The sequence below is a fragment of the Bolinopsis microptera genome, chromosome 3, assembly GCF_026151205.1.
Source record: "Bolinopsis microptera isolate Bmic1 chromosome 3, MBARI_Bmic_1.0, whole genome shotgun sequence".
In the NCBI taxonomy this organism is placed as follows: domain Eukaryota; kingdom Metazoa; phylum Ctenophora; class Tentaculata; order Lobata; family Bolinopsidae; genus Bolinopsis; species Bolinopsis microptera.
Window position 1 is genome coordinate 9,696,814 of NC_087074.1, and position 25,041 is coordinate 9,721,854.

Sequence of the window (25,041 nt, forward strand, 5' to 3'; positions counted from 1 at the left end):
AGTACTAGTAGTAGTACTACTATTAGTATTACTGTACTATTACTAGTAGTGCATCTGCCACACCATTCTTGTAGGTTAATAATAATACATTATAGCGCAATGCACTACTGGGCCGCGCATCAAATAATGTTTCTCGCAACATGAACAACTTTGTTAGATCGGAAAAATGCACCATTAGACTAGCTGGGCCTCTTCGAGCTGCGAAAGATTAACACCATGAACCAAGTTAATATTAATACGTTATCATCAAACATATTAGTAATAGTATTACGTAATAACTGAGGGGGGGGGGGGGGTTCCAAATCCAATTAAATGATTACGCTAGTGTAATTTTGATTGATGACGGCGCACGACTTGGTAGGTTGTAAACCTACAATTTGAACTTTAAGGAGCAGCTCTTCCTCTTATTCTTAATACAGTTATATTAGATTCCAAATAGTAACACTGAACACGATTGACGATGAACTTATCGAGGCAACCTAAATAAAATCGAATTCTCTCGATAGGTCCAGATAATGAATCTATTTGAATTTCAGTTTAATACATGATAAGTTATATGATAAAAACAGAAATTAGGGTGGAAATGTGAACTGGTTTTGTAATAATTTCAAGAGATAAACATTGTTAATGTTAATATTGGGAGACATTTTTCGATTGAATATCTGTACCCGCCAACCACCACGTGTTAGTTCCAAAATGTGAAATCAGTACGAGCACGTATTTTATACGTACTTCTCGTGATCGTTTGTGTGTATATCAGCTTATCAGCCCTGTACTTATATTAATTAAGATCTCCCTTAACTTTGTGTGCTATTTCAGCCTCCCCCGGCTTAAATTGAACGCAGCCTTTACATTTCAGTCACCTTCAAAAACAGATAAACAAATAATTGGGTAGTTCACATTGAAAGTGAAATTTAAATATTCAAATATCGTTACACAGTCACTTATTTATAGTTCAGTTCAGTATACATCACAGTTCAGGTACTATATATCTGTAACACAAATACACACTCACCACTTACACAGGGTATGATTACAATACATACGATACCATACTATCAATATATTCAAAAGTAACTTAACTGTAAACCTTAAAACATGCAGTAAATAAACTTTATTGGCGGTCGATATAAGTTGATTTTAAAGGAAAAAGTTGATCTCGGTCATCAGTTATACTTATAGTTATAGTCGTATGAAATTATAGAGAAATTTATCTTTCAAATCAAACGTTATATTTTACATTGAGGTTTGATCTGGTTTTGGGATTGCATGAGGGCAACATTTTTGAGATCTAACAAAGGGTAATAAAAGAAGAATGTTAAAGTTCCATAATAAGTCACGACTTACTGTAAATTAATAAATCAATCATTTAAGAACTTATCAAAATAGATATGTAGCACATGATAAAATGAAGAGCTACGCAAAAACTGTCCAAAATAACTGATGAAATATCAGTATAGATCTCATAATGTCTAAAATTAAACACACCCATGATAAACGTACAGAATAAAGAAATTGCTGATAATATCATAATACTAATAAGCCGAACCAAAATTATCAATTCACTGTAAAATTGTAAAAAGAAGCACGAATGATTATTATGTTACATGGCGATAATAACTCTAAATCAACCTCAGCTGATCAGAGCCAAACACAACTGATCAACAATTCAGTTGTGAAGCTCATTTCAACGCAAAACATTTCAGTTTCGCCCAAAACAAGGAGCGGGCCCGACAAATGTGTCGGTAATCAATTACACAAGATTCGTTAATTCTTCTGGGTTCACTCAATTCCACACCACTTGCTTTCTTACTTCCTGCGCTTGCGTACGTACACTCAGACTCACAGCTCCTTCATCAAAACAATTCACCAAACAGCTAATTACAGGCCCATTATCACCGACAAATCACCGTACATAATTAGTTATTAGTATTTACTGATTAGTAATTAGCAGTTACTAATTACCAGGGGCTCAGTATTCTGGGTTCTCCAGACTGAGGTTGGTCGGCATGGACCTGTGTCTCTTGACGGAAGTCAGGGTGTTGGCAAGGTCGGTGGTGCTCAGTGTCCGTTTGATGGGGATGGTTTTGCGGGGTGATTGGAGGATCTTACAATCGCAGTTGTCGACACCCGATCCAAAACACGTGATCTGTTGGGTGGTGGTTGGTTCCGGGTCCATGACTAACACAATCGCGGTTATGTTGTCTGCTCGCCACCTGGAGAGACACATTTTAAAATGTGTAATGAAATGATGATTCTCAGATATATTCGACTATCATGAACTATAAATAGCCCTTCTCCCACTACTCCCAATTCCCTTAGTCAGACACCCAAACATCAATTATAATCTCACCCAGCACCCTCCAAGCTAGACGATACCTCTTACCCAAGTCTACTTAAAATCGTCAGTTCTAAACTAGGCTCTAATCGTCAGTTCTAATCTAGGATCTAAACCAGGCTCTATACCCTAGCAAGTAGAACTGGTTCACTTACCCTCGATCGTTCCATCGCCGGAGTGCCTCGAACACAAGTCTCCTAGCTACATCTTCGTACATCTGTTTGGAGTGTACAAAGTTCGTTACTTCTTCGTTCGTCATCACGTTCCAGATACCGTCACTCGCTATCACTATGTATCTGTGGGTAATTGGTGATTAATTGGTGATTAATCGGTGGACAAGTGGTGGACCTTAACCGTGTAACGAAGAATAAAGATGCACATACAAGGTCATGGGTGTTGGGTGTTGGGTATGTATACCATTAACATACGTACGACTTCTTCATGTCATGTAGAATGTTTAGTATGCTCATATCATGTTAAATAGTTTTGTCCACTGAGTACTGAGAACAAATCCCGTGCTGACTGTTGAATGTTTTTGCGCGGGATATTTGAACTTTGTGCGTTACATAGCTGCGAGGAAGTAAAACTGGTCATATGACAGTCACGTGACGAAAAAGCGCGTGTAACTGAAGTTGATGAGAGATGTTACCTGGCGTTGAGGTGAGCACTGATTTGTTAAATTCTGGTATAATTAGCGAGCAGTGAGTACATGCAGCACAGTTCAAGACCCGGGTGCTAATGTGAGCCAATGACAAATGTGTACACTTTAGAGCCGTAACTTTCGGTTGTTGGTCGTCAGCCCCCGTTGTGAGGCATTAGTACCCCTTTTTATGAACAATCAAGGTTTGCTCACAGTGCGATTACGCCGTTTTGGGCGATACCACTGCGGCTGAAACTAAGAGACATGCACCCTAAGGGTAACTACAGCAACCAATCAGGATCCCCAATTTAACGCACGTGACATTAACGACCAATCAGATGTCATTATGATGGTCACGTGGTGCCGCTCGCACCAGATGGTAGATAATGATGACTGTGTGTGGGTGTAATGAATGGAAGGGGGACTGTAGATCAGTAATGAAGTGCAGGTTTGTATAGAAATAGAATGCCCACTTTTTTAGTGAGATGTTATTGTCATCATGTGATTAAAGCGCGGCAAAACAGTCTCCTGTAACCAATGACTAAACACTAACAAACAATACCTCAACACTTACTAAAAACTGTACAATGAAACTTTCTCGAAATTATGTGAAAACTGAAAACTTTCTTTCACACTTCCAAAGAGAAGTCAAATTTTTAAACGCAGTTTTAATACGGTATAAGTACATAGCATTTGAGTATATTATCAGCTTTAAGTTGGAGTACGCAATTAACGTTGAAACCATTGTGGTAAACTACTTACAAACAAACAGATAAACAGACAATGTACAAACAGACAAAATACAAACAGACAAAGTACAAACAGTTGGTACTGACCTGTCTACTCCATGATTCAGGTCTCTGACACAGATATCGGGCTCCGGAGAAACAGTATATTTCTTGGTAAAGTAATCGTAACTCCACAGATTTCCCAGTGCTCGGGACACGGCTAGAAACGGTACCTGAGAAGAAATTTGGTCAACTGAGGTCGGATGACGCTGGAGGGGGGAGAGGGGGCCACGCTGGAGGGAGGAGAAGGGGCCACGCTGGAGGGGGGAGAAGGGGCAACACTGGAGGGGGGAGAGGGAACCACGCTGGAGGGGGGAAAGGGGGCCACGCTGGAGGGGGGAGAGGGGGCCACGCTGGAGGGAGGGAGAGGGGGCCACGCTGGAGGGGGGAGAAGGGGTCACGCTGGAGGGGGAAAGGGGGCCACGCTGGAGGGGGGAGAGGGGGCCACGCTGGAGGGAGGGAGAGGGGGCCACGCTGGAGGGAGGGAGAGGGGGCCACGCTGGAGGGGGAGAGGGGCCACGCTGGAGGGGGAGAGGGGGCCACGCTGGAGGGGGAGAGGGAGCTACGCTGGAGGGGGAAAGGGGGCCACGCTGGAGGGGGGAGAGGGGGCCACGCTGGAGGGAGGGAGAGGGGGCCACGCTGGAGGGGGGAGAAGGGGTCACGCTGGAGGGAGGGAGAGGGAGCTACGCTGGAGGGTGGAGAGGGGGCCACGCTGGAGGGGGGAGAGGGGGTCACGCTGGAGGAGGGAGAGGGGGCCACGCTGGAGGGAGGGAGAGGGGGCCACGCTGGAGGGGGAGAGGGGGCCACGCTGGAGGGGGAGAGGGAGCTACGCTGGAGGGGGGAGAGGGGGTCACGCTGGAGGAGGGAGAGGGGGCCACGCTGGAGGGAGGGAGAGGGGGCCACGCTGGAGGGGGAGAGGGGGCTACGCTGGAGGGAGGGAGAGGGGGCCACGCTGGAGGGAGGGAGAAGGGGCCACGCTGGAGGGAGGAGAGGGGACCACGCTGGAGGGGGAGAGGGGGCCACGCTGGCCAGTAGACGTGGGTACTAGCTGGTGCCAGAATCGACCATTACAGACAACATGTGTTAAATCTTTAAATGTAAAACAAACTTATACTCCTTCTCTTAACCCATGGTTAATTTCTGTAAAACTGGTCAGATGAAAAGACAGGAATTGATCAGTGATATCATGCCCGGGCAAGTTTTAACACATGTGCATTTATCAACACTACAAATTGAGAAGACTCTGTGAGAGCGGCGTGCCTGTTTTCTGGCTAACAACACTACCATATAAGTGGAACCACCAGTTAACAAAATAAATATTGGGTAACTGATAAAAAAGGGAGGAGATAATGATGTGACCAGAGTAAAATAACCTACCACTTCGAAGGTGGTACTGCGTCTTACAGGGCCCTTGTGAGGCTGTCTGACCCGTTTCCAAGCGACCCTGTGGACTGAGCCCCTCTTCTCAACCCTCCCTCCGTGTAACTCAATCCTAGCTTGTTCCTGGGGAGCGTTCGGCTTGTGTTCGTCTGTTATCTGTACTGTTTTCAGTATGGACAAATCTGAAATGTTATCAGCTGTTAGGATTAAGCGGGTACAGGTCACACATTTTACTTTTGGAAGGCAACGTAAGGACGTAGGATCACAGCGTGGCTAAGTAAAAAGAGTTGATGATAAACTAATAAAATAAACGTTCTATGCGGTGAAAAGGTCATGAGTAGTGAGTACACATTTTTTATTGATACCGGTATTTGTCGAATAATACGATTCACGTACTCTAGTTCGACACGTACTCTAGTTCGACAACTTAAGTTCGCCAGATATCACCCCTGTCGAACTTCGGTACGTGTCGAACTAGAGTCCAGGTAGCGTACTCTAGTTACTCAAAGTGAGGTATGTGGTAGATATTTACATAGCGTAGTCTACAATCTAGATCTATTAAACGGAGTACGAGTTACCACGATATTCTTTTATCTCTCCGCTAAGTCTACAATTCTGCTAACTAACAATTGAGTCGGATGTCAATTAAATGTTCATAGATATGGTCAAGGATTATAGAGGTTACATTCACACATAGTTGAACAGCATGAGAAAAGTGGGGAAAAAACAAACGAATAGATTTCAAGCTCGTAAAAGATCGCTGCTTGAGATCGGAGATTTCAAAACTCTAGTTCGAAAGTCGAAGTTATCTTGTCGAACTTTAGTACGTATCGAACTTGAGTACGTGTACCATCATTCATAATATACTGCATAATATTACACATTCTGGCGTTTGGTTTTAGGAATGGATAATGGATAATGGACAAAGAATTTACAATTTTCTCGTTAAACATATCATTGAAACAATGCGGAAGTAAGAATTTATTTTCACAAGTTCTCGACGCTTGTATTTAAAAAAGTTGAGTGTAAAATACCCAGTGAGTCAGCATGAGTGAAATATTTTTGGTAAATGGAACTTGAATGAACCGCCATTTTCATTTTCAATGGAAAATTGATAGCTCAACCTGGATCTACTGAATTCAATTTCCCTTTCACCAGTTAACGACATCAAATTAGATCATGTAGCCCAAACATAGTCATTAAACTAATCAGTGATCTCCAGGACTCCAACTTGTGCATTCCAGTAAAATGACGCAGATATTAACCGATCAGTCTCCACCAAATTTCAAACAATAAACAAAATTTCCAGGAAGGAAGTGTACATTTTACATTTCAATATTTTAATGTGCCTCCCAAAATGTAGGTCAACAACTCAACAGTCAACACACGGTGGCAGGATTCTTCATCGGTTCAAGACCGGTGAAATTAACCGTGACATTCTTATCAGGAATGTGATAGCTAAGTATGGGTACCGTTACAAAACAGTCTAGAACAATCTCCAGTTTTACAGTTTTACAGGTAAAACACAGCAGTGTAACGAAACAGTAACACGCTGATGGGACCTCCTCAGAGTGATTCTCAAACCTCACCAAGTGGCCAGTTGTTCAGAGACCTTTTCACAGTTATTAAAACATTGCGGGTACCATTATCTGAGAACTTGCTGCTGTGAAACAAAACCACTGCAGGAAACCAAACCGACCAAATTTTAACGAAAACGGCTGTTATTGAAAGTCACATGATTAATGGGGAACCAATAGCAACACCGAGATCATAACACGTGATACGCGTGTAACCCATAGCAACACAGATATCATAACACGTGACAGGGTTTAGCGTCACGTGGGGATGAACTCACGTGACACACAGGGTACTAAAAAGCTTCCTACAGTCGAGTGTATATATTCATAAGATCCGAAGTGAGGTGAGTTCGTAAATAAATAACTTTAAAAATGTTTTTCTCATCCTCATTACTCAGTAGTTAGGTAGTGCAGTTAGGTAATAGTGAAATACCTAACGTCATATTATGATCCCTTCCAACTAATCCGTCATTTTAAATATCTGGCAGGAACAGTCACACAATCAGATACTGAAAAATCAAGAGTACTCTCAGAAACCGGTCACTTCATGGAAATATTTAACGTCAAATAACCCATTTATTGATATAACTCGGTCCTTGACAGAGTCTTTATAAGCTTGTAGGTAAAGTTAACCATGTTATTTAGCCACTGACGTCAATGTAAAAATTAAATAATTCCTCTCAAAATTGAGAAAGCAGACCAATCTCCATCCGAGTCCGGATTTAACCGAACATATTGCCAAGATAAAACAAGTTACGGGTCACATTGTAAAACTTGGCACCAGCTAATCTACATGTCATATCACCACAATCACCCGCCACTTTATTCCCAAATCACTCATTAGCCAATTATTCCATATATAACGGCATTTATGGAGCCTACAAATTAGCAGAAAACACACTCACACACACTCAGATATAATCTCCTACTCACACTATCTCTCTCTTCTCTTGGAGTCCCATCTAGAGACGGGATAATGAGATATTTTGTCAGGGCAGCAACATGATACCCCCAACACAGTACACACACACACACACTAGACTGCTGCTGCTCTACCCGCGAAATTTAAATAGTAATACTAGCGCTATTATACTAGTACAGTGTTTACTATAACAAGCTAGTACCTGTGTAGTGTGTACGGTGTATTATCATAGTAGTGTGGTATATGTTAGCTTTAGTTTGGGTATTCTTCAGAAGACTAATTGTAGAGGACACTTCAACTTGTGTATGACGTGTGTGTGTGTGTGTGGTAAGGTATGTATTTAGGTACTTGTATAGTTGTACACAGTCATCATATTAAGTACCTTCAGGGCGCTTGAATAGGGAACTTTTAGTGGGAGCTAGCAAGTAGTGTATCAGAAGAAACTTCTAATTTGTGGTGTTTTAAAAGTTCATATTTGCGTCAAATACGGCTGCAGGATGGATCTAAGTGCTGGAGATAGGGCTTCTCGGAGGAATTCAAGAGTCGCATTTCTGCAAAATGCTTGCTGACAAATCTCAACGGCCTCCATGCTAATTCCCAAAGCTCACCAAATGTTGAGGTGAGGCGTGTCAGCTGCAACTTTAACATGCAGTCACTATGTGGTGGTATATTGGCTAGATTGTCTGATAGTGAATGGAGTCGCTAAATAGTGCTGTGAATTAGGTGTAACAATAACCCGCGTATTACTTTTTATTATATCACTTATTATGACAAAACGTTAAAATATGTACTGTCTCCAGCTTAACACTCAGATATGTGCGTAATTTCTTCAGTTAAACATAGGAATATGTACATAGCATCTCTCGTCAGAACACTACACATACTGTTCAACAGTGTACAAATATATGTGTTGAGTACTCAGTAAACAGGAGCTGGTAATTTGAGAAGTGTAAACTAGTATTCCATTTTGTAGTGTACACAGTCATAATGTATTTCCTCTACAAAATAGGTTAGATAGGTTGCCAACTACGACTGAGCATTGAGAAAATCTTTCTACCTACAAGATTGAAGGATCAGAAATCAAATCTAACAGCCCCCTGAAACTTAATTGTAGTGCCCATTCACACAGGGGGGGGGGGGGGGGGGGGATACCGCCCTTCCTGCACCCCCTGCGAACTGCTCCAGAGGGTATGAAGCTTTGAGCTCTGTGTAATTAGCACACTTCCTACCACGTGTGTGAGGTTAATCATGTGATAACAGTCACGTGACCGTTACCATGGTAACTGGTTGGAAGACCTCACACTTGTATCTCCTCAAAGACACACCCTTGTACGGGATACGTGAGAGAGGGAGAATATCCTTACTTCTTGGACACGTGCACATGAAGAGCGATTACCCTCCCAATTACACAAGATACTATCAAGATTGTAGCCCTTTGAATCATTAATGCTAATCAGACTTGGCAGATTGTTTCGCGGCACAGCTTCTTTTCCACACTTAATAACAAGTAAGGCAAGTCACACACCTTCTTAACAACACACCTTCCCGTTTATTAACAAAGTTGCATGAGAACCAGCCTACCGACGTTAATGTGGTTCTTTGCACAGGGATAGTGGATACAGGATGTAAGAGAACCAGTAATCTTCTACACATCCTGTCATCACACGTCCACCACAACCCATCCAACCTGCCCAATTATCCTCATTAACCCCCAATTATCCTCATTAACCCCACAATTGGGACCTGCCATGAGCATGTTCTAGCACGCTCCTCCCCGCACTAATATGTCTCCAGACACACACAAACACGCTAACAGAGACCCACAGGGTCTCCCTCACACACACCCCTGACATGATGACCTTGTCATGGACCCACAGGACTCTCTCTCCTGGTGAACAATCAACATAAAGCACAATCAGTGAGTAAGTGAGGGGCTCACGTGCCCAGTGCAGTACCCTGAGGAACCCAATTAGGAAATGGTGGTGAAGTGAGGTGGTAAGTAATTGTCTGACAGGTAATGAGGTAACTCCTCTTCACACTCATTTGGAATGAGAGGAGATGAGTGGTGTAGTGGGCGCGTCTCACGAATCTTTTATTTTCAAGACATAGAAATCAGGGCGCATTATTTGAAACAAGAGCTGTCTTATCGGTCTATTGTATCGATAACGTACACCATTTAATTGATGCCATGTTGAAGCCTAGCTGGCTCGATGGACGAATATGAAATCAGAGAGGGTATAATTAACCTCACCGTCGGTAAATTTATCAAAGGACGAAAGATAAACGCTGGTTTGAACTATCATAGTGGTCTGGAGAAAGCTCGACACACTGCTCTCCTTAAAATAGTTGGAGTGTGTGTCCGATGAGACAACCTACTTGAAGTTTACAACTACCAACTGAAATCTACGTACCGTTACGAGTGAGAGTGACGGTTGAGTCCCCCACGTGAGCTACTATCAGCTTGTTACCCCGGACAACAACCAGGGAGGCTGTGGATCCTGCTGTGCTGTTGTACAGACCACTACGGTGTTTGGACCACTTTTCTGAGGGTGGGGTCGAGTTAGGGATATGGAAAGACAGAGAGAGGTTGGTACTTTCCCTACTTTTCGATTAGAGTTTAAGTATTAGGTTATACAATGAGCATAAAACGTTATTATAGTTTTGGATCACCAAAATAACGATGATGTGATATTCACAGATACTTTATTAGATTAAAAATAAATTTTTTTAGTTTACTTAAACATAAAGAAAATGTAAACTAACCGATATTGTTCCACATTTCCCGCTGTGTCTCTGCAAACCCCATTTGTACAGCCGTTTTCACCTTGTCATCCTCTTTACTGTGAAACATCTTCTGCTTCCTGAGAATATCAGACTTAGTGATACGTCAATGTTTTCAATCAACTATAATTTAACTAAAAAGAGAAATTATTTCGATAGAAAAACAAAATCAAGTTCACTGTTGTACTAATTACTCGTGAAAATGCCCCTAGCAAACCTGATGTTATGCCAGAGGTTACGTTGACAAAAACTGGCCGCATCCTGACCACCATGGCCATCATACACAGCGAAACACGCCTCCTGGTTGTCAGTATCCACAGTTACGGAGGAGAAGTCCTCCATGTAGGCCCTGCCACCTTGGTGCTGGGACACACTTGCTCTCACTCTGAAACCTGGGAGGGAGGAGGAACTGTCAACAGGCTCCACAAGGGGAGAGGGGAATATGATACAGGCTCTACTACCTATCTACTACATAGATGTATATTAAAGAAAACTGTGTGCAGCAAGTGGGAAGTAAACACACTAGCAGAAAGGTTTAACCGTACGTATTTCGGGGGAAATTTGTAACTGGAAGCTGTGTCTTACCTTCCATATCCGGACTGGTGGGACTCTTCAATAACAGGGGAAGTGAAACTCTCTTCAAGAACAGTAGTCACGTGGCACAGGCTACAAACACAGGGCTCTGTAGAGGAGGGAGAAAGGAGACGTTCTACTGTTAATCAGTCATCCTAACTTGTCCTAGAGAGGGTGTTGTTAGTTTTTAACGAGTGTAAGGAATGTGTTGTAAGGAGTGTGTTGTAGGGAGTGTGTTGTAAGGAGTGTGTTGTTAGTTTTTAACGAGTGTAAGGAGTGTGTTGTAAGGAGTGTGTTCTAAGGAGTGTGTTGTAAGGAGTGTGTTGTAAAGATTGTGTTGTAAGGAGTGTGTTGTAAGGATTGTGTTGTAAGGAGTGTGTTGTAAGGAGTGTGTTGTAAGGAGTGTGTTGTAAGGAGTGTGTTGTAAGGAGTGTGTTGTAAGGAGTGTGTTGTAAGGAGTGTGTTGTAAGGAGTGTTTTGTTAGGAGTGTGTTGTAAGGAGTGTGTTGTAAGGAGTGTGTTGTAAGGAGTGTGTTGTAAGGAGTGTGTTGTAAGGAGTGTGTTGTAAGGAGTGTTTTGTTAGGAGTGTGTTGTAAGGAGTGTGTTGTAAGGAGTGTGTTGTAAGGAGTGTGTTGTAAGGAGTGTGTTGTAAGGAGTGTGTTGTAAGGAGTGTGTTGTTAGCAGTGTTGTGATGAGCAGGGTATATTGAGAGGTATGTTATAACCCGGTGTAATGAGTCCTTAGTAAAAGCTGGTGTTTGGTGAGGTGTGGGAAATGAGGCGGTTGTTTTGAAATGGGATACAAAGAGGGGGGAGGGGGTTATTATAGGAGTGTAGGATGAGTGCGAGCCGCGAATAGGCGAATGTTGATACGATTCCTAATTACACAACCAAATCTCATGTAGATTCTGCCAGGTTAAGTATGAATTACAGCAATAACAATGGTAAGTAATTCAGGAATATGGTGAATCAAATAAAATTCGGCAGTATTTTAGAAGTTTAAAGCAAAGCAGAACTAATTTTGACAATTACAGACTCAGGCGAGGAATTTGTTTCCGGTACTTATAAAACTAACTTATAACGCAATTCCCAACCGCTAACTATGCTGCAAATTGATTTACATATTATATATATATATTTATAGGTATGTAAATTAACAAAATATACTAAAGACGCTAAAGAAAATGAAATCAACAGGGAAGACGTTTATCATTTCAACATATCTGGTAAGCTGAATTGTTTCACTTTCTGTGGAACTGTTCCACAAAAGTGGCGATGTCTCTCTTTGCGTTGGGCTCCTCGGAAATATCCATAAACTTAAACGAAGTACACAAAATAGGATTTGGGTGCTAACCGTATATGTTAACCGACCTTAGGTTAACAAACCAAATCGCTAAAGTAAATTAGATATTTATGAAGGTTGATGGTGATGCTAAAACCAGACCTTTACTCATTGGCTGAAAGAAAGCATGCGGTGAAAATACGGCTATTTCATTGGTTGGAGTCTGTAAAAGCAGTTCACGAGACGACGAAGGCAAGTACGTCAGAGACAATCAATGTCAAGTTGAATATCGAACTTTTAAACCGTTAAATATAAATAGTAACGACTGAGTAACTAGTAAGCGATCACGTTAACACTTTTACCGAAAACTACCAGGTAGTGTGAGAGAGAGAGAGAGAGAGAGAGAGAGAGAGAGAGAGAGAGAGAGAGAGAGAGAGAGAGAGAGAGAGAGAGATAGATAGATAGATAGATAGATAGATAGATAGATAGATAGATAGATAGATAGATAGATAGAGAGAGAGAGAGAGAGAGAGAGAGAGAGAGAGAGAGAGAGAGAGAGAGAGAGAGAGAGAGAGAGAGAGAGAGAGAGAGAGAGAGAGAGAGAGAGAGAGAGAGAGAGAGAGAGAAAGAGAGAGAGTGCCAGCTAGTGCTACTATCTTCACTATTTTATAACCCTTATTGGGTTATAATAACACTGGAGGTGAGCTTCAATATAAGACCACCGAGTAGCTGTGATGAATTTATGTATTGCAAGCTTTGAGGTATCAATTTATGTCATACAAAGGCAGCTGTTTATTATACAGTATATGTAGGTAAAAACAAATCACCATATTCAGAAGTTGGATGATCAGACAACTTCACCAAGGCAATGAAGGAAAGTTCGCAACGGTATAATAACATTGATATCCCTGAATAAAGGAATTGAGCAACGTGTTTAGAAAAGAACTGTAATAGGAAACTACTCGTCTGAAGGCGTTCGTGGTGACTTACAACTCGATCACATACCGGTAAAATGTTGATAATTGAAATGTAGGACGTAATATAGGATGTATAATGTAATGTAGAATAATTTAGGATGTACAGTGTAATGTAATGTAGAATAATTTAGGATGTAAAGTATAATTTAATGTAGGCTGGATTGTAGGATGTTATGTATAATGTATGTATTATAGGATAATGTAGGATGCAAAGTGTAATTTAATGTAGAATAATGTAGTATGTCAAATATAATGTAGAGGATATTTCAATGTAAAGACTACCAAGCGTGAAATCTAATTATTATCAAAGGAGAGCAAGTAACAGAGCAGTGAGGCGTGAGCTCCAACCAGAGATATTAAAAAGAAGATCATTTCGATTAAAATGTTTTAAAGATTTTATTTTATTGTTCAAATGAATGCGAATCAAATGTCTGACTTTATTCGATGTAAATTAGGTAAATATTTGGACAACGAAATTAATTAAAACACAAGACGACTGAAAACTGATAAAAGTCTAAGAAAATCAACAGAACTTACCGTTTATATACACAGTTACAAAATTAGCAAGTACATATAATGCACATCACACGACTTTTTAGCAGCTGCGGCAGCTGGCCGAGGAAGCGTGAAAAGCGCGGCAATCTTATCACGTGACGTCACAAACCACGTGATGCGCCCACGTGGTACAGCCTGTTGTACACAAGCAAGGGTGCACACTGCACACCTGTTATTATACTCACTTCCTACTCTTAATACTTGCAAAGCAGTGCTCCCTGGACCAAGTCCAGCACACGCAGGGCCGTTAAGCTAAGATAACTCATTCCTGCACAAAATAAATAACAATGTTTAGTAGCGAGATGTGGCGGGAATTCGATAAATGTATTATTGGCACAAGGATTGAAATGTCTTAGTAATATCGTTATCTCAGAAACTCAATTTATAATGAATGTTCGCTCCACAAGTTACGTGAAAGGACCGGCTTGTTAGGGCTCGTTACAGAGCTGATAAACAAACTACTGTCGCCTGCCATACATACCCCGTTGTTTCAAGCGGCCGTGTTACAAAAGAAAACACACTGAGTATACTACATATAATAAACTATATCATATAGTAGGACTGCGGAGGAGGGCACAGAGCAATCAGCACAATCAGTCTGTAGGGGGTAACGGTGAAATGAGCTGACCGGGCTCTTATCTTATTATACCTAGCCCAGGGAAACTTGAGTCATGCACCACGTGACGTCATCACACACCACGTGACGTTATCAATGTCTCAGATGCTCTATCACCATAACAACTGGGCGGAGTGTCAAATGGTCTCCAGTTGTGGTTTGTTATTGGATCGGGTAGATGAAGAGGGAGGGTCCGGTAACTGGCAAGCAATAAGGTAGGAGGTGTGCTCGCCTACAATTTTAAGTAATAATAAGGGTACGTAGTCAGTATACATACATAGATACTTGAGAGAAATCCGTCCGTGAAAGTCCATATAAAGATAGTAGAGGACAGGTCCTACTGTAACTGTAACAGTGATCTAGTGATTCAAAGTCTAGAAGGGCGGGAGTATTCTTCATAAGCAGCACGATACAACATAGTGTATGTTCACCAGCAAGCATGTATCATAGCAGACTAAGACTGGTGAAAGCGGCTGTTTCAAATGGGACCGAACACACCATGAAACATGGCCGTTGTTACACCCGCATTGGATGACATAATATATGAAATACCATTAGTCGTTTGTCCGGGACCGGGGAGATGCGGGTCACTACCATCTGCCCACAATGCAATTAAAGTTCCTACTTTTCGAAACATTACGGCGGGAGAGTTCAAGTTGTTGAGACTCATTTTACTAGATTTATAGTAAAAGCTCTATTGAGTTCATCACAGGAAGTCTGTACAAGTTCTAGCAAAACTTCCACTATCTTAAGCTATCGCAGTATATATGATGAGACAACATTTACAAAGTCAAAAGGTAGATATTGTACAGCTGAAACAGGATTTCAAGAAATAAATTAGGCAGACGATCGTTGGGAAAGGGTGAGTCCCACTGTTGGACAGGTAATAATTTCAACACTAAACAATTCACAAAATGTATATTAAATTAGAGTCAGACAGCTGCTTTAAAAAGAAAGTTAAGCCCTATTAACACGCCCAGTGCTATACGCCACTAAATAAGTTTAGAAAAATTAGAAGGAGCTCCGGGAGGGCAAATCTGAAGAGACCCCACCTCGATACAGCTTATCTCTAAGCATATCTCTGAAAATGAGATATCTCGAAGGTGGTCTGAAACACAAGGGTGGCCTCATATCTTCCACCACTGAGCTTTCTTGCGAGGTGCGGAAGACTTTTTAATTAATTGCCGGGTAACACGTTTCATGGTAAAAGTGGGTATCACGTTTCAAAGATACTGGCAAAGTTAGATACAACATGGTTGCGATGCAACTGTCTTATTTTGGTTAAAGCTGGTCTGATCAAGTATCAGAAACCACATATTTCAGTTATAAGTGTAATTGCCCCAATCAATTGACAGCATTTCGCAAGAAATACTGATTACCCTCATTTTATCAAATACTGCTAATTATTCCACAAACTAGTGGACAGTGGTTGATTACAAAACGAAAATCAGATCAGATTTATACAGCATAGACGGTATGTAATTAGCTTGATAAATAAATTAAAGAAATCGAAACGACTGTTATAATATTACCGTAACATGAATTAGTATAACAACATCTTAAATTATCTTCAAGTTCTGGCTTGTTGAACGGATCTGGAGACTACTTGCGAAGGAATGCAAAAGACTACATTTTCAACATTTACTAACTCCCACTACGGGCAATCGGTACAACTACTTGATAATTCTTGACATTTGACAATTTACAATCTAATGGTCTGAAGAATTTAAAACAAAGCACGTGAAATGTTGAAAAAGAATGCGAGCCCACGAGAGAAGGCCGCATGTCAAAAGTCTCTCTCTAATTGGTCGAGAACGGCCTACATCTCACAAGATACACACATAACATACCAAGAAGAAGAGAAGAGGAGATAAGAAAAGTGGGCTGCTGTACAAATCCTGACAATTAGAACTGACGACAGGTTATTGATGACGACAGAACCTATCATTGATGACAGGCCGAGGATGTGTTAGTACCACAGATCAGTTTCGTTAGTGTACAGATGAAGGGGTATTATATTGTGTGTGTGTGTGTGTGGAGTAACATTCTACCATTGCAAGCGTGTGTAAACATTCACATTCATGACAGGCTGTGAAATGAATCGGGGAGTAGCTGCTGCGGGATATAATAGAATCACACAGCATTTGCATATTTTCCAGTGAATAAAAGGCGCCAAATCCAAATCTGACAACTAAACTTTTAAAAACGCAATCATTGTCACGCTGAAGTCGAGATATATAGGGAGAGCGACAATCGAGTGAACGCAACTAAAGTGCAACTGCAAGCACTGTGATTTACGATGTTAGCTCAGAAACTCTGATAGGTGAACTGTAACTGTCGTGGTGGGTAGTGAACATTTAAATAGATTACTAAAATATCAAGAGACTAATAAATACTGTAAATAGAGCAGTAGGTAAACAGGTAGACAATGCTACCACGGTTGAATCATTCCAACACCACACATACAACCACCCCAGCACTGTACACACTGCTGCAACTGGTAGGACACTAGCGCGCGCTCTGCTATATCCCACGTGCTACTTCCCTGGTAACCACGTGACACAGCTCGGGTACCACGTGACACCCTCGTCACGTGACGTAGACGTAGTTGTCACACAGATAATGAGAGGTATAATGAGAGAGGTTGATAGTGCAACACTGTACGGCAACAGTGCGGGCCGGAGTTAAACACAGGATGCGATGAGAGCACGTGGTGTCGTCACGTGGTTTCTGCAGCAACATCACGCGACTCAGAAATACCACGTGATTTACACGTGCGCCTATTGTACTGTACACATTACAGAATTGGCGGGCGATTCAACGTATATACAGCTGCTCCAAATATAGATGAGGCCAGCGTCGACCGTAAGCAGTTTAACAGAAATAAAATCTATGTTTATAGTTGGCTGGAAACACGACTACTAATACAGTATCACCCTTTCTGCTGAAATTGAAATCGTAAGGCAGGAACCAGAAAATTGGCTGGATACTATCCAGTGGATAGGAAGCATTAAAGGGCGTGGCCAGTACTGTAACATGACTACTTTACAGTCGTACGTAAACAGTAAACATATGCCGTCTTGCCACGCGGCGGAATGTAAGTAGAAGTAATCTGATGAGGCGTCCTACTGAGCAGCATGCACACTTCAGGAGCAAACTAGTGGTCCAATGACCTGGAAATCGATTGCTCTGTTCGTTGTTTCTGACATGGGAGAACCTAGAGGATGAACGACGTGGTCCGGGATCTAAAAAGATGGGCGATGGACATGAAAATACTGACAGTGCCCCAGGATAAAAGGAGATTACTGGACATACAGACCCACAACACTGACAGTACGCCGGTACTGTCCCCAGAGATACGTGCCCACACCCAGACCCTGCTCTCGCTCTCTAATGTCAGGTTAGTGCGGTGATTTTAGTGGGTTTAAAACCAATATTAGCTTGTCACACGGGGGAATTTTGGGTTGTCCTTATCTCTGAATGTGAAATTCTATACAGTACGCCGTATCAGCTGCAATATGATAGCAGCAGCATTATCCATTACAGACGGCCAGTTTCAACGGTGCAGTAGTTTGCGTTTCTTACTTTCTTATATTGTACGGTCAACATACTTCATTTGTTGTAAGGTGCCTTTATAACACTGCCATTGAATAAGCTTAACACTGCCGTTATCTTTAGTCTTAGCAACACTAAGCTCGCTGACAGTACTCAGTATAATATGTAGTTTTAAGATAGTGAACTTCATTTGCAAATTTCGATCGTAACGTTAGAGCAGGAGTTTTATAAATTGATAATATTTATATTGCTACGACTTTTTCTTTTTTCTTTTTGTTCGATCACTGCAATAGGCATTTCTTATACTAATTTATAGAGTTATATAACGCTCAACTTAATAATGAAATATTCTTTAAAACAGGCGTGTATTATTTAAACATTGAAATTATTAAGATAACAATTTTTCGTGTTAACTTAAATAACAATTGTTAATTGCACTGTAAGTCGACATCTCTAAGTCGCCAGGCTGTGTTTTGTTTGTGATATAGACCTACATTAAGAATAAGATATCCTAAAAGTGACCAAGTTCAAAGAACCGGTGATTTTTTATAATTATTAGCCACATGGGGTACATGATAGATAATTAAAATATCTTGTAAAGAAAAAAAGCCCATTATTGTAAACTACACACTATAGTAATCCACATAATTAATCCGCATAATTAATTCACATAATTCCTACTTGTTTTAAGCTGCTAATAATATTATTAATATTCATCTTACACTTGAAGTTACCCATTGTTCTAAAATGTTCACGTTTTAATGTTATTAACATAGTTTGGTTTGACAGTTTATTGAGCGAATCGTACGATTTTGTTGGATCTTGTTCTGTATTTATTATTATTTGATAGGAGTTGTATAAAGTAAGATAAAACAGCTAACCCTGACTACCTGCAGGGTACAGGGTAAGATGTCAGAGAAACCCCCACGTGCCGCCGCGCCCACCCAACCGGAGGAGCAAGAGCCAGACCTTGAACCCCAACAGATCTCCCGCCTGAGCAGCATCTCCGAGAGGGTGAGGGGGGTCACTGACAGCACCAAGAATTTTATCAAGAGAGAGAAAACTGTGACTCCTGCTACAAAGAAAACTTTAGACGGGGTCCTTATTGATGGGAGGCTGACTGAACCAACTGGTAAGTGGTTTGTGGCGTTATTAGTGCAATCAGTGAATTAGAAGCTAGTTACTTTGGTATTTTATAAATTGGATAATTTATGGTTTGAGAGATGACTAGCTCTAACAAATCTTAAACGTTAGAATCCATCAAAATTCCAAGTAAATTTACTACTGAAGATTTTGTAAACTCTGTACACATAAAGCCACAGTATTGAGTGAGACGTACCTAATCTAGTCTGTATTAGCTGTGTGTACAAACTACAACTCTACAAGTCCCTTTGTCTGAATGTGACTCAACTTTCAAATTGCCGCAACAGAATCCATTATACAAGTCATGTATAACACCGAAGTAACCAGTAACCAGTTACCAGTAACCAGTAACCAGTAACCAGTAACCAGTAACCAGTAACCAGTAACCAGTAACCAGTAACCAGTAACCAGTAACCAGTAACCAGTAACCAGTTACCAGTTACTTTAACTTCAGGAATCCTATACAAAGCTAAGATGATCGGGAGTCTGAGCGTACAATTCCATAAAGGAGACAAAATGGCGATTGACGCCATGCGAGACCTCAAAGTCATGGCCAAAACATCTGGACGACACAAAGCAAGGATCTACCTCCGAATCTCAATCCAAGGAATGCACATTTTAGAAGAGGGCTCAATGAAACAGATAGATATCCACGACCTGGATAAGATCTCGTATCTTGCGGAGGATCCCGAAGAAAAGAAAACATTCGGTTACATCTACAACAAGACGATCCGTAACAAGGCGTCTGGTAAGAGCACGACAGTGCACCGACTGTTTGCGATTAAGTCTCCCAAGTGCATGCTGATAGTGTCCAACATGAAGGCAGTATTCCACTACATGTACGACATGAGGATGTCAGATAACAAGCCGGATGCTGTTAACGTAGATATGGCGCTGGTCAGGAAGCAGGCCGAGGAGGAGAAGCAGGAGGCGTCAGCACCACCTGGGGAGACTGGCAGTTTAGTGGGGTCGGATGAAGAGAAAGATACTCTCGGTGAGTACTTGGGAAATTTTACTTACCATTCGAATTGTTAACAGCAAGATCTACAGAGCTTCACTTTTATTAAAAATATTCCGATTACCACGAAGTCAGATACAATCACTCCAGATTAGGTCTAGTTTATACGTATTTGTTGTTCAGTTAGAATATTGGTGTTCCGTCCTATCACTGTCATACCACCAGGTTTTGACTACGGTAAGTTGGTGGACTTTGGAGAAGCAGAACAGCAGATTCAACCAGTCGTAGCAGCAGATCCTGAGTTTTACCCCTCCGAGGAGGAGGCCACAAAGTCAGAGCTAGACCCTGGCCCGGCCATCAACTTGTACGTTACATCACCACGTGGCAATAAACTGGAGGCCTTCGAGGAGGACGAACCTGTTTACAGCACTGTCAGAAAAATCAGGGTGGGTAAACTAAAATTCATATTGACTCCGAAAAAGCTTCCATTCGATAAACTAAATTTGGATGAAATCAGATCGCGCAAGATAAAATCACCAAGATTTATGGATAAAATTCATTCGAACAGAGTTCAATTGGGTGGTACTGATTTCACTGTGGGTAAAAGAGTAGGTCAATATAGGAAGGTAACTTTTAATATTTAACTGTTATAGTTGTGGATATTACAAAAGGGTTGTGGACACCACCACACTATGGAGCAAATGTAGCGTAGTTCTGAGGTACATTCCACGAATAAGTGCTGGTGCACATTTCCTACATATTAGTTCTGAGAAGATTAAAGGGTATTTATGACTGTTGGAATGACGAAAAGATGTTAAGAAGTTGGTGGAAGACAAGCTAAAACATCAAATTTTATAGGGCACCATTTTGCAGCGGAGAGTCTCTCCATTTGTTTGCATGGATATTGAACTCTGCTAAAACTAACACCAGACGCATGTGGAAAAAAAATTATGCTTTTTTATTTTTGAAAGGCTGACTAATTTAAGACTTGTTTTACGCATGCTGCATAAACGTTTGCATATAATTGAAGTTGAGAAGAGTTGATACGATAAGCTTTTCACTGATTCCATATACGACCAAATTGAAATACCAACTAAAATAAAATTCAAATGTCGCTTTAACGTTTAAACCGATTGATTTTGAAGATGCGTCCTTGAAGTGGGGTATCGGATCAATAATGATGTGTTAGATTCTAACTAAACAAAAATTGGCATCAAGATATTCAGTAAAGCAGTAAACTTGGTAGAATAGCGCCTCCCACTCCCAGGACGACCCAGCAGAAGCAGCTCCATCTCGACCACCCCGAATCGAGGTTTCCACCGACTTTGGAACCGTCAACCCTTCCTGGAACAAATCTGCCGCCAACAGGTTCAATGTGCGATGTGCACCGATCAATGTATGTGTCAATCATGTGAACAATAGATCCGGATACTGGTGGGGAGGCGAACCTTTTCCAGACACGTGACGACAATTAACTAACTCCAGCATTGACCAATGAAAACCGTGTCAAGACAAAATGGTTCACCACCCTACCAGTACCCATATCTGTTAACAATTCAAATGAGATCTCAGTGGTTCTATTCAATCAATAAATAAAAATATATGTCGCCATACTGATCAAAAAATCAACCATTTCTAATGTGGGCCCTGTGCAAGATTTCCCCAAATTGGGTTCCTCCCATGACTAATGCATTACATCTAAAGAGGATGGGGAGACAACCATCAAGACCCCACGATTAGCATGTGTCTGATACTTAATACCCATCAACATATTAAAATGAGCTCTCTCTCTCTCCTAACAGTGACAATGAAGAGGACATTTTCTCCCTCGATAAATACAACAGACAGGAATCCAGCAGTTCGGAGTCCGACGAGGAGCACACATTCGGGGTGTCGCCCCCAGCTGCCCCTGCCAAGATCCCCAGTGCAGTATTCCTGGACAGTCAGGATTACGAGTGGGACATAGGGGATAATCCAACAAAGTAAGGCAAATGTTGGATAGTTGCTTAGTAACGGCTTCGTAGTTCGTATGGATTGCATAATACTGGACCCCGGTATCTGATTATGATACTATTCGATGTCAGATGATAAATTGGAGTTCACAACCAAATTACCGCTATCTCTCCCAGATACCACGATCAGGGAATGGGAGGGTTTGAGCTAGGAGAGAGCAGAGAGAGATTATCTACTGTGACTAAGAAGGCGGTGGCTTCCCTGGAGAGGGTCAGGGACGATCAGAAACCAGCTCAACCTACTGGAAGCAGTCTAATTGACTTTGCTACTTTTGAGGACAGGTGTGCATTTTGCCTTGATATATTAGAATTAGAGTATACACAGCTATAGTCAGTTGGTGGAAATACGGGGTTTTTATATTACAGTGGAGGGATATCTCCTCATACACTGTCCACGACTCTTCCATTTGTATCCACTGTTCAGTGTTCAAACAAGATAGTGAAATCTACCGTGAAGAATCAGTAAGATATTGTTGTTAACTAACACCAGTTACTGATTCAAGTTGACCCGTCCTGCAGATTGGAGACCAGTGATCCTGTAGACCTGTTCGACACACTAACGGTGAAACCTAAATCAACAGCACCACAAGACAGCGACCTGTTATCTCTGGACTTCTTCGGAGGAGCCCCTGCTCCTGCTGCTACTCCGCAGGTACGTTATCTACTTACTTTTGATACTTTTTATCTAGTACTGAGTAGTGATAGTGATAGTTACAACTTGTTTAGGATAGTGATGGACATGTTCTTGCGTGTCCAGGGATTTACAGGACTGTAATTGGGATTTTAAACAAGCTTATCTGTTATCGGTGTTAATGATAATAATTAGCAAAATGATGTGTCAACAGCCATTCACTGCAAATAATTCAAGATGCTGTACGTTTATGACTTGGATGTTAGTTTTTGGGTTAAATGGCTTAGTTACATATGACTGTTTTTCTAGGGTTAGGTGAGGTAACCGTCGGTTTAACGGTCATTGCTTCATTGAACAATTCATCTGATAATTTGAATACCTTGTAATGAATTCTGTTCCTCAATTCTGTACGTCAATCTAACATTTTAAAACTCGAGATGAGTTGTCTATCGGGAGTCTACCAGTAAGAACGCGACTACAGGGTATAATCTTCCCAATTTTCACTCGATTTTGAGTAGGTTTAAGCTTTTGCTCCAAACACAGACTGTTTATCTAATACCCACGATTGTTTGATTGATCATATCAGTTCAATAATATCCTTAATATAGCCTTCATTCCAGGTAACAGTCCAGCCAACGATCGAGACACAGAAATACAACATTGACATCAACTCCCTCCTGGCAGATCCGAACACCTATAATAATAACACTAGTAAGCGGCACATGGTCAATCATGAATTTTAATTAAAAGTTGCCAAGCACACAACTGTTGACTTTTATCACGTGCAGTTTATATTCCGCCAGTTAACGACTGATCGACCCCAAGGTACCACTTCATCAATTAGGTGACGTAAATCTCGGTTACAATCTCAAACTTCAAATAGTTATAAATTTAGAAGCAATCAGACCAATGAGGCTACGTTACGCATCGTTTAATTATTATCCAATTCCGAATGAATCCCGGTCCAAGAGGAGCTCATTATGCGAGGTTTTATTACTATTAGTTTCGAGCAAGAGCCGAGCAAAGTGCCCTTCAGGGCGACTCTATCCATCTCAGAGGGTGGTTGATGACAAACTCACCTACAGTCTAATAGTAATTTGCTTAATAATAGTAAGACCATCACCAAAATAACTTTTTAATGCAGGCAAAATTAGCAATTATCATTGGCAATTGAGAAAGTACGAAACACTGATAATATTTGATCTCAGGTTTAGCAGCAGGAAGTACTCAGAGTCTAAACTCGAATCCTGGACCGAACGCTTGGGTAGGATTCGCGGCTCCAATGGCGGGCCCCACCGCTAGCACCATGCCCCAAGGAGGTACTGGGATAGGAGGTCCCAACTACCAACCTGCATACAACTTCCCAGTGGCTTTTGGTGCTCCGGCGGATAACTTGGTTAGCTGACAGAACTTCACTATTTAAACTTATACGTATTATCAGTTTAATCGGGGTTTTATCCTCAACAGTATGCTAGAACGGTTTCCATGATGACACTAATTAGTATTATACTTACCCTTTTGGTACGATTTGACAAGATTTAAACATCCCAAAAACAAATTTGTAACTACCCAATATCGCAGTTGAAGCCAAATGCGCCATCGGGAGGTTCGTCACGGAAGACATCGACCTCAAGTAACCCATTTCATGAACCCAAGACAGCAACCACAAGCAGCTCATTAGATCCTTTCAGCGATCTTATGAACGATGCTATCTAAACAGAACCAAATGTAAACTAACTAACCATGTTCAATGTGTTGTACGATGTGGTGTAAATATAACACGAGCTAAACAGTAAACAAGCGCAAGAGGGGGAGATCTGGGTCGATAGCCCAGCTATCAACTATGTGTTTGTGTGTGAAAGAGCGGTTAAGCCATAAAATCAAGATTTATAATTAAGTAATATATGGAAAGAGTATTGTAATGGGATTATTATGTAGGAACTCACATTCAGCAGAGAGATCTTTTTATAGCGATCGTGTCATCCTTCAGGCTCCATGCTAAATTCCTAATCGATCGTAATTGACCATTAAAGTTACAAATATGTATAACGATCGATGAAATTCCCAAGTTTCCTAATCGTTATCGACGCCAATTAGAGGTTCAAATTAATCAGTATAAATGGTGTGGAGCGAGTGATATTAATGTAAACGTGTAATTATGATTGATGTGTGTTTCAGATAAAAGCTTGTTTACAGTGTTAATTTATATATGAAATATTTTCATTATTTTGGTTTTTTATGTAAGATGGTAAGTATTGACTTGGTTAAATTGTACATGTTTATTGATTTGTTTATATCTCACTCAGTAAAAAGAA

At 41.2% G+C, this 25,041-nt stretch overlaps 3 protein-coding genes across 3 annotated transcripts in view; 2 read left to right on the forward strand and 1 right to left on the reverse strand.

Annotated features, from left to right (window-relative positions):
- LOC134812277 (dTDP-D-glucose 4,6-dehydratase-like) overlaps positions 1-25,041 on the forward strand; it is a 263,853-nt gene that overhangs the window by 192,116 nt on the left and 46,696 nt on the right. The window lies entirely within an intron of this gene.
- Positions 890-24,750, reverse strand: LOC134812958 (protein phosphatase 1D-like). Its single transcript, XM_063820592.1, has 9 exons — positions 24,673-24,750; positions 11,012-11,164; positions 10,644-10,818; positions 10,409-10,506; positions 10,057-10,188; positions 5,144-5,328; positions 3,815-3,939; positions 2,494-2,634; positions 890-2,216 (listed from the first exon to the last, which is right to left on the reverse strand). Exons 2-9 carry the CDS (start codon positions 11,016-11,018, stop codon positions 1,973-1,975), a joined length of 1,107 nt encoding a protein of 368 aa, XP_063676662.1. The 5' UTR covers positions 11,019-11,164; positions 24,673-24,750; the 3' UTR covers positions 890-1,972.
- Positions 18,820-25,035, forward strand: LOC134812957 (disabled homolog 2-like). Its single transcript, XM_063820591.1, has 10 exons — positions 18,820-19,114; positions 19,580-20,119; positions 20,309-20,529; positions 21,351-21,451; positions 21,886-22,065; positions 22,213-22,377; positions 22,615-22,747; positions 23,347-23,437; positions 23,935-24,122; positions 24,308-25,035. The coding sequence occupies exons 1-10, from the start codon at positions 18,892-18,894 to the stop codon at positions 24,440-24,442; spliced, it is 1,977 nt and encodes a 658-aa protein (XP_063676661.1). The 5' UTR covers positions 18,820-18,891; the 3' UTR covers positions 24,443-25,035.

Coding starts and splice junctions, on each gene's coding strand:
- LOC134812957 (XM_063820591.1), top strand. CDS start 18,892: ATGTCAGAGAAACCCCCACGTGCCGCCGCGCCCACCCAACCGGAGGAG. Junction 21,452..21,885: donor AACAAATCTGCCGCCAACAG/GTTCAATGTGCG, acceptor CTCTCCTAACAG/TGACAATGAAGAGGACATTT. Junction 24,123..24,307: donor GTGCTCCGGCGGATAACTTG/GTTAGCTGACAG, acceptor CCAATATCGCAG/TTGAAGCCAAATGCGCCATC.
- LOC134812958 (XM_063820592.1), bottom strand. Junction 5,329..10,056: donor CGTCACTCTCACTCGTAACG/GTACGTAGATTT, acceptor ATAACATTTCAG/ATTTGTCCATACTGAAAACA. Junction 2,217..2,493: donor CGGCGATGGAACGATCGAGG/GTAAGTGAACCA, acceptor GTGTCTCTCCAG/GTGGCGAGCAGACAACATAA.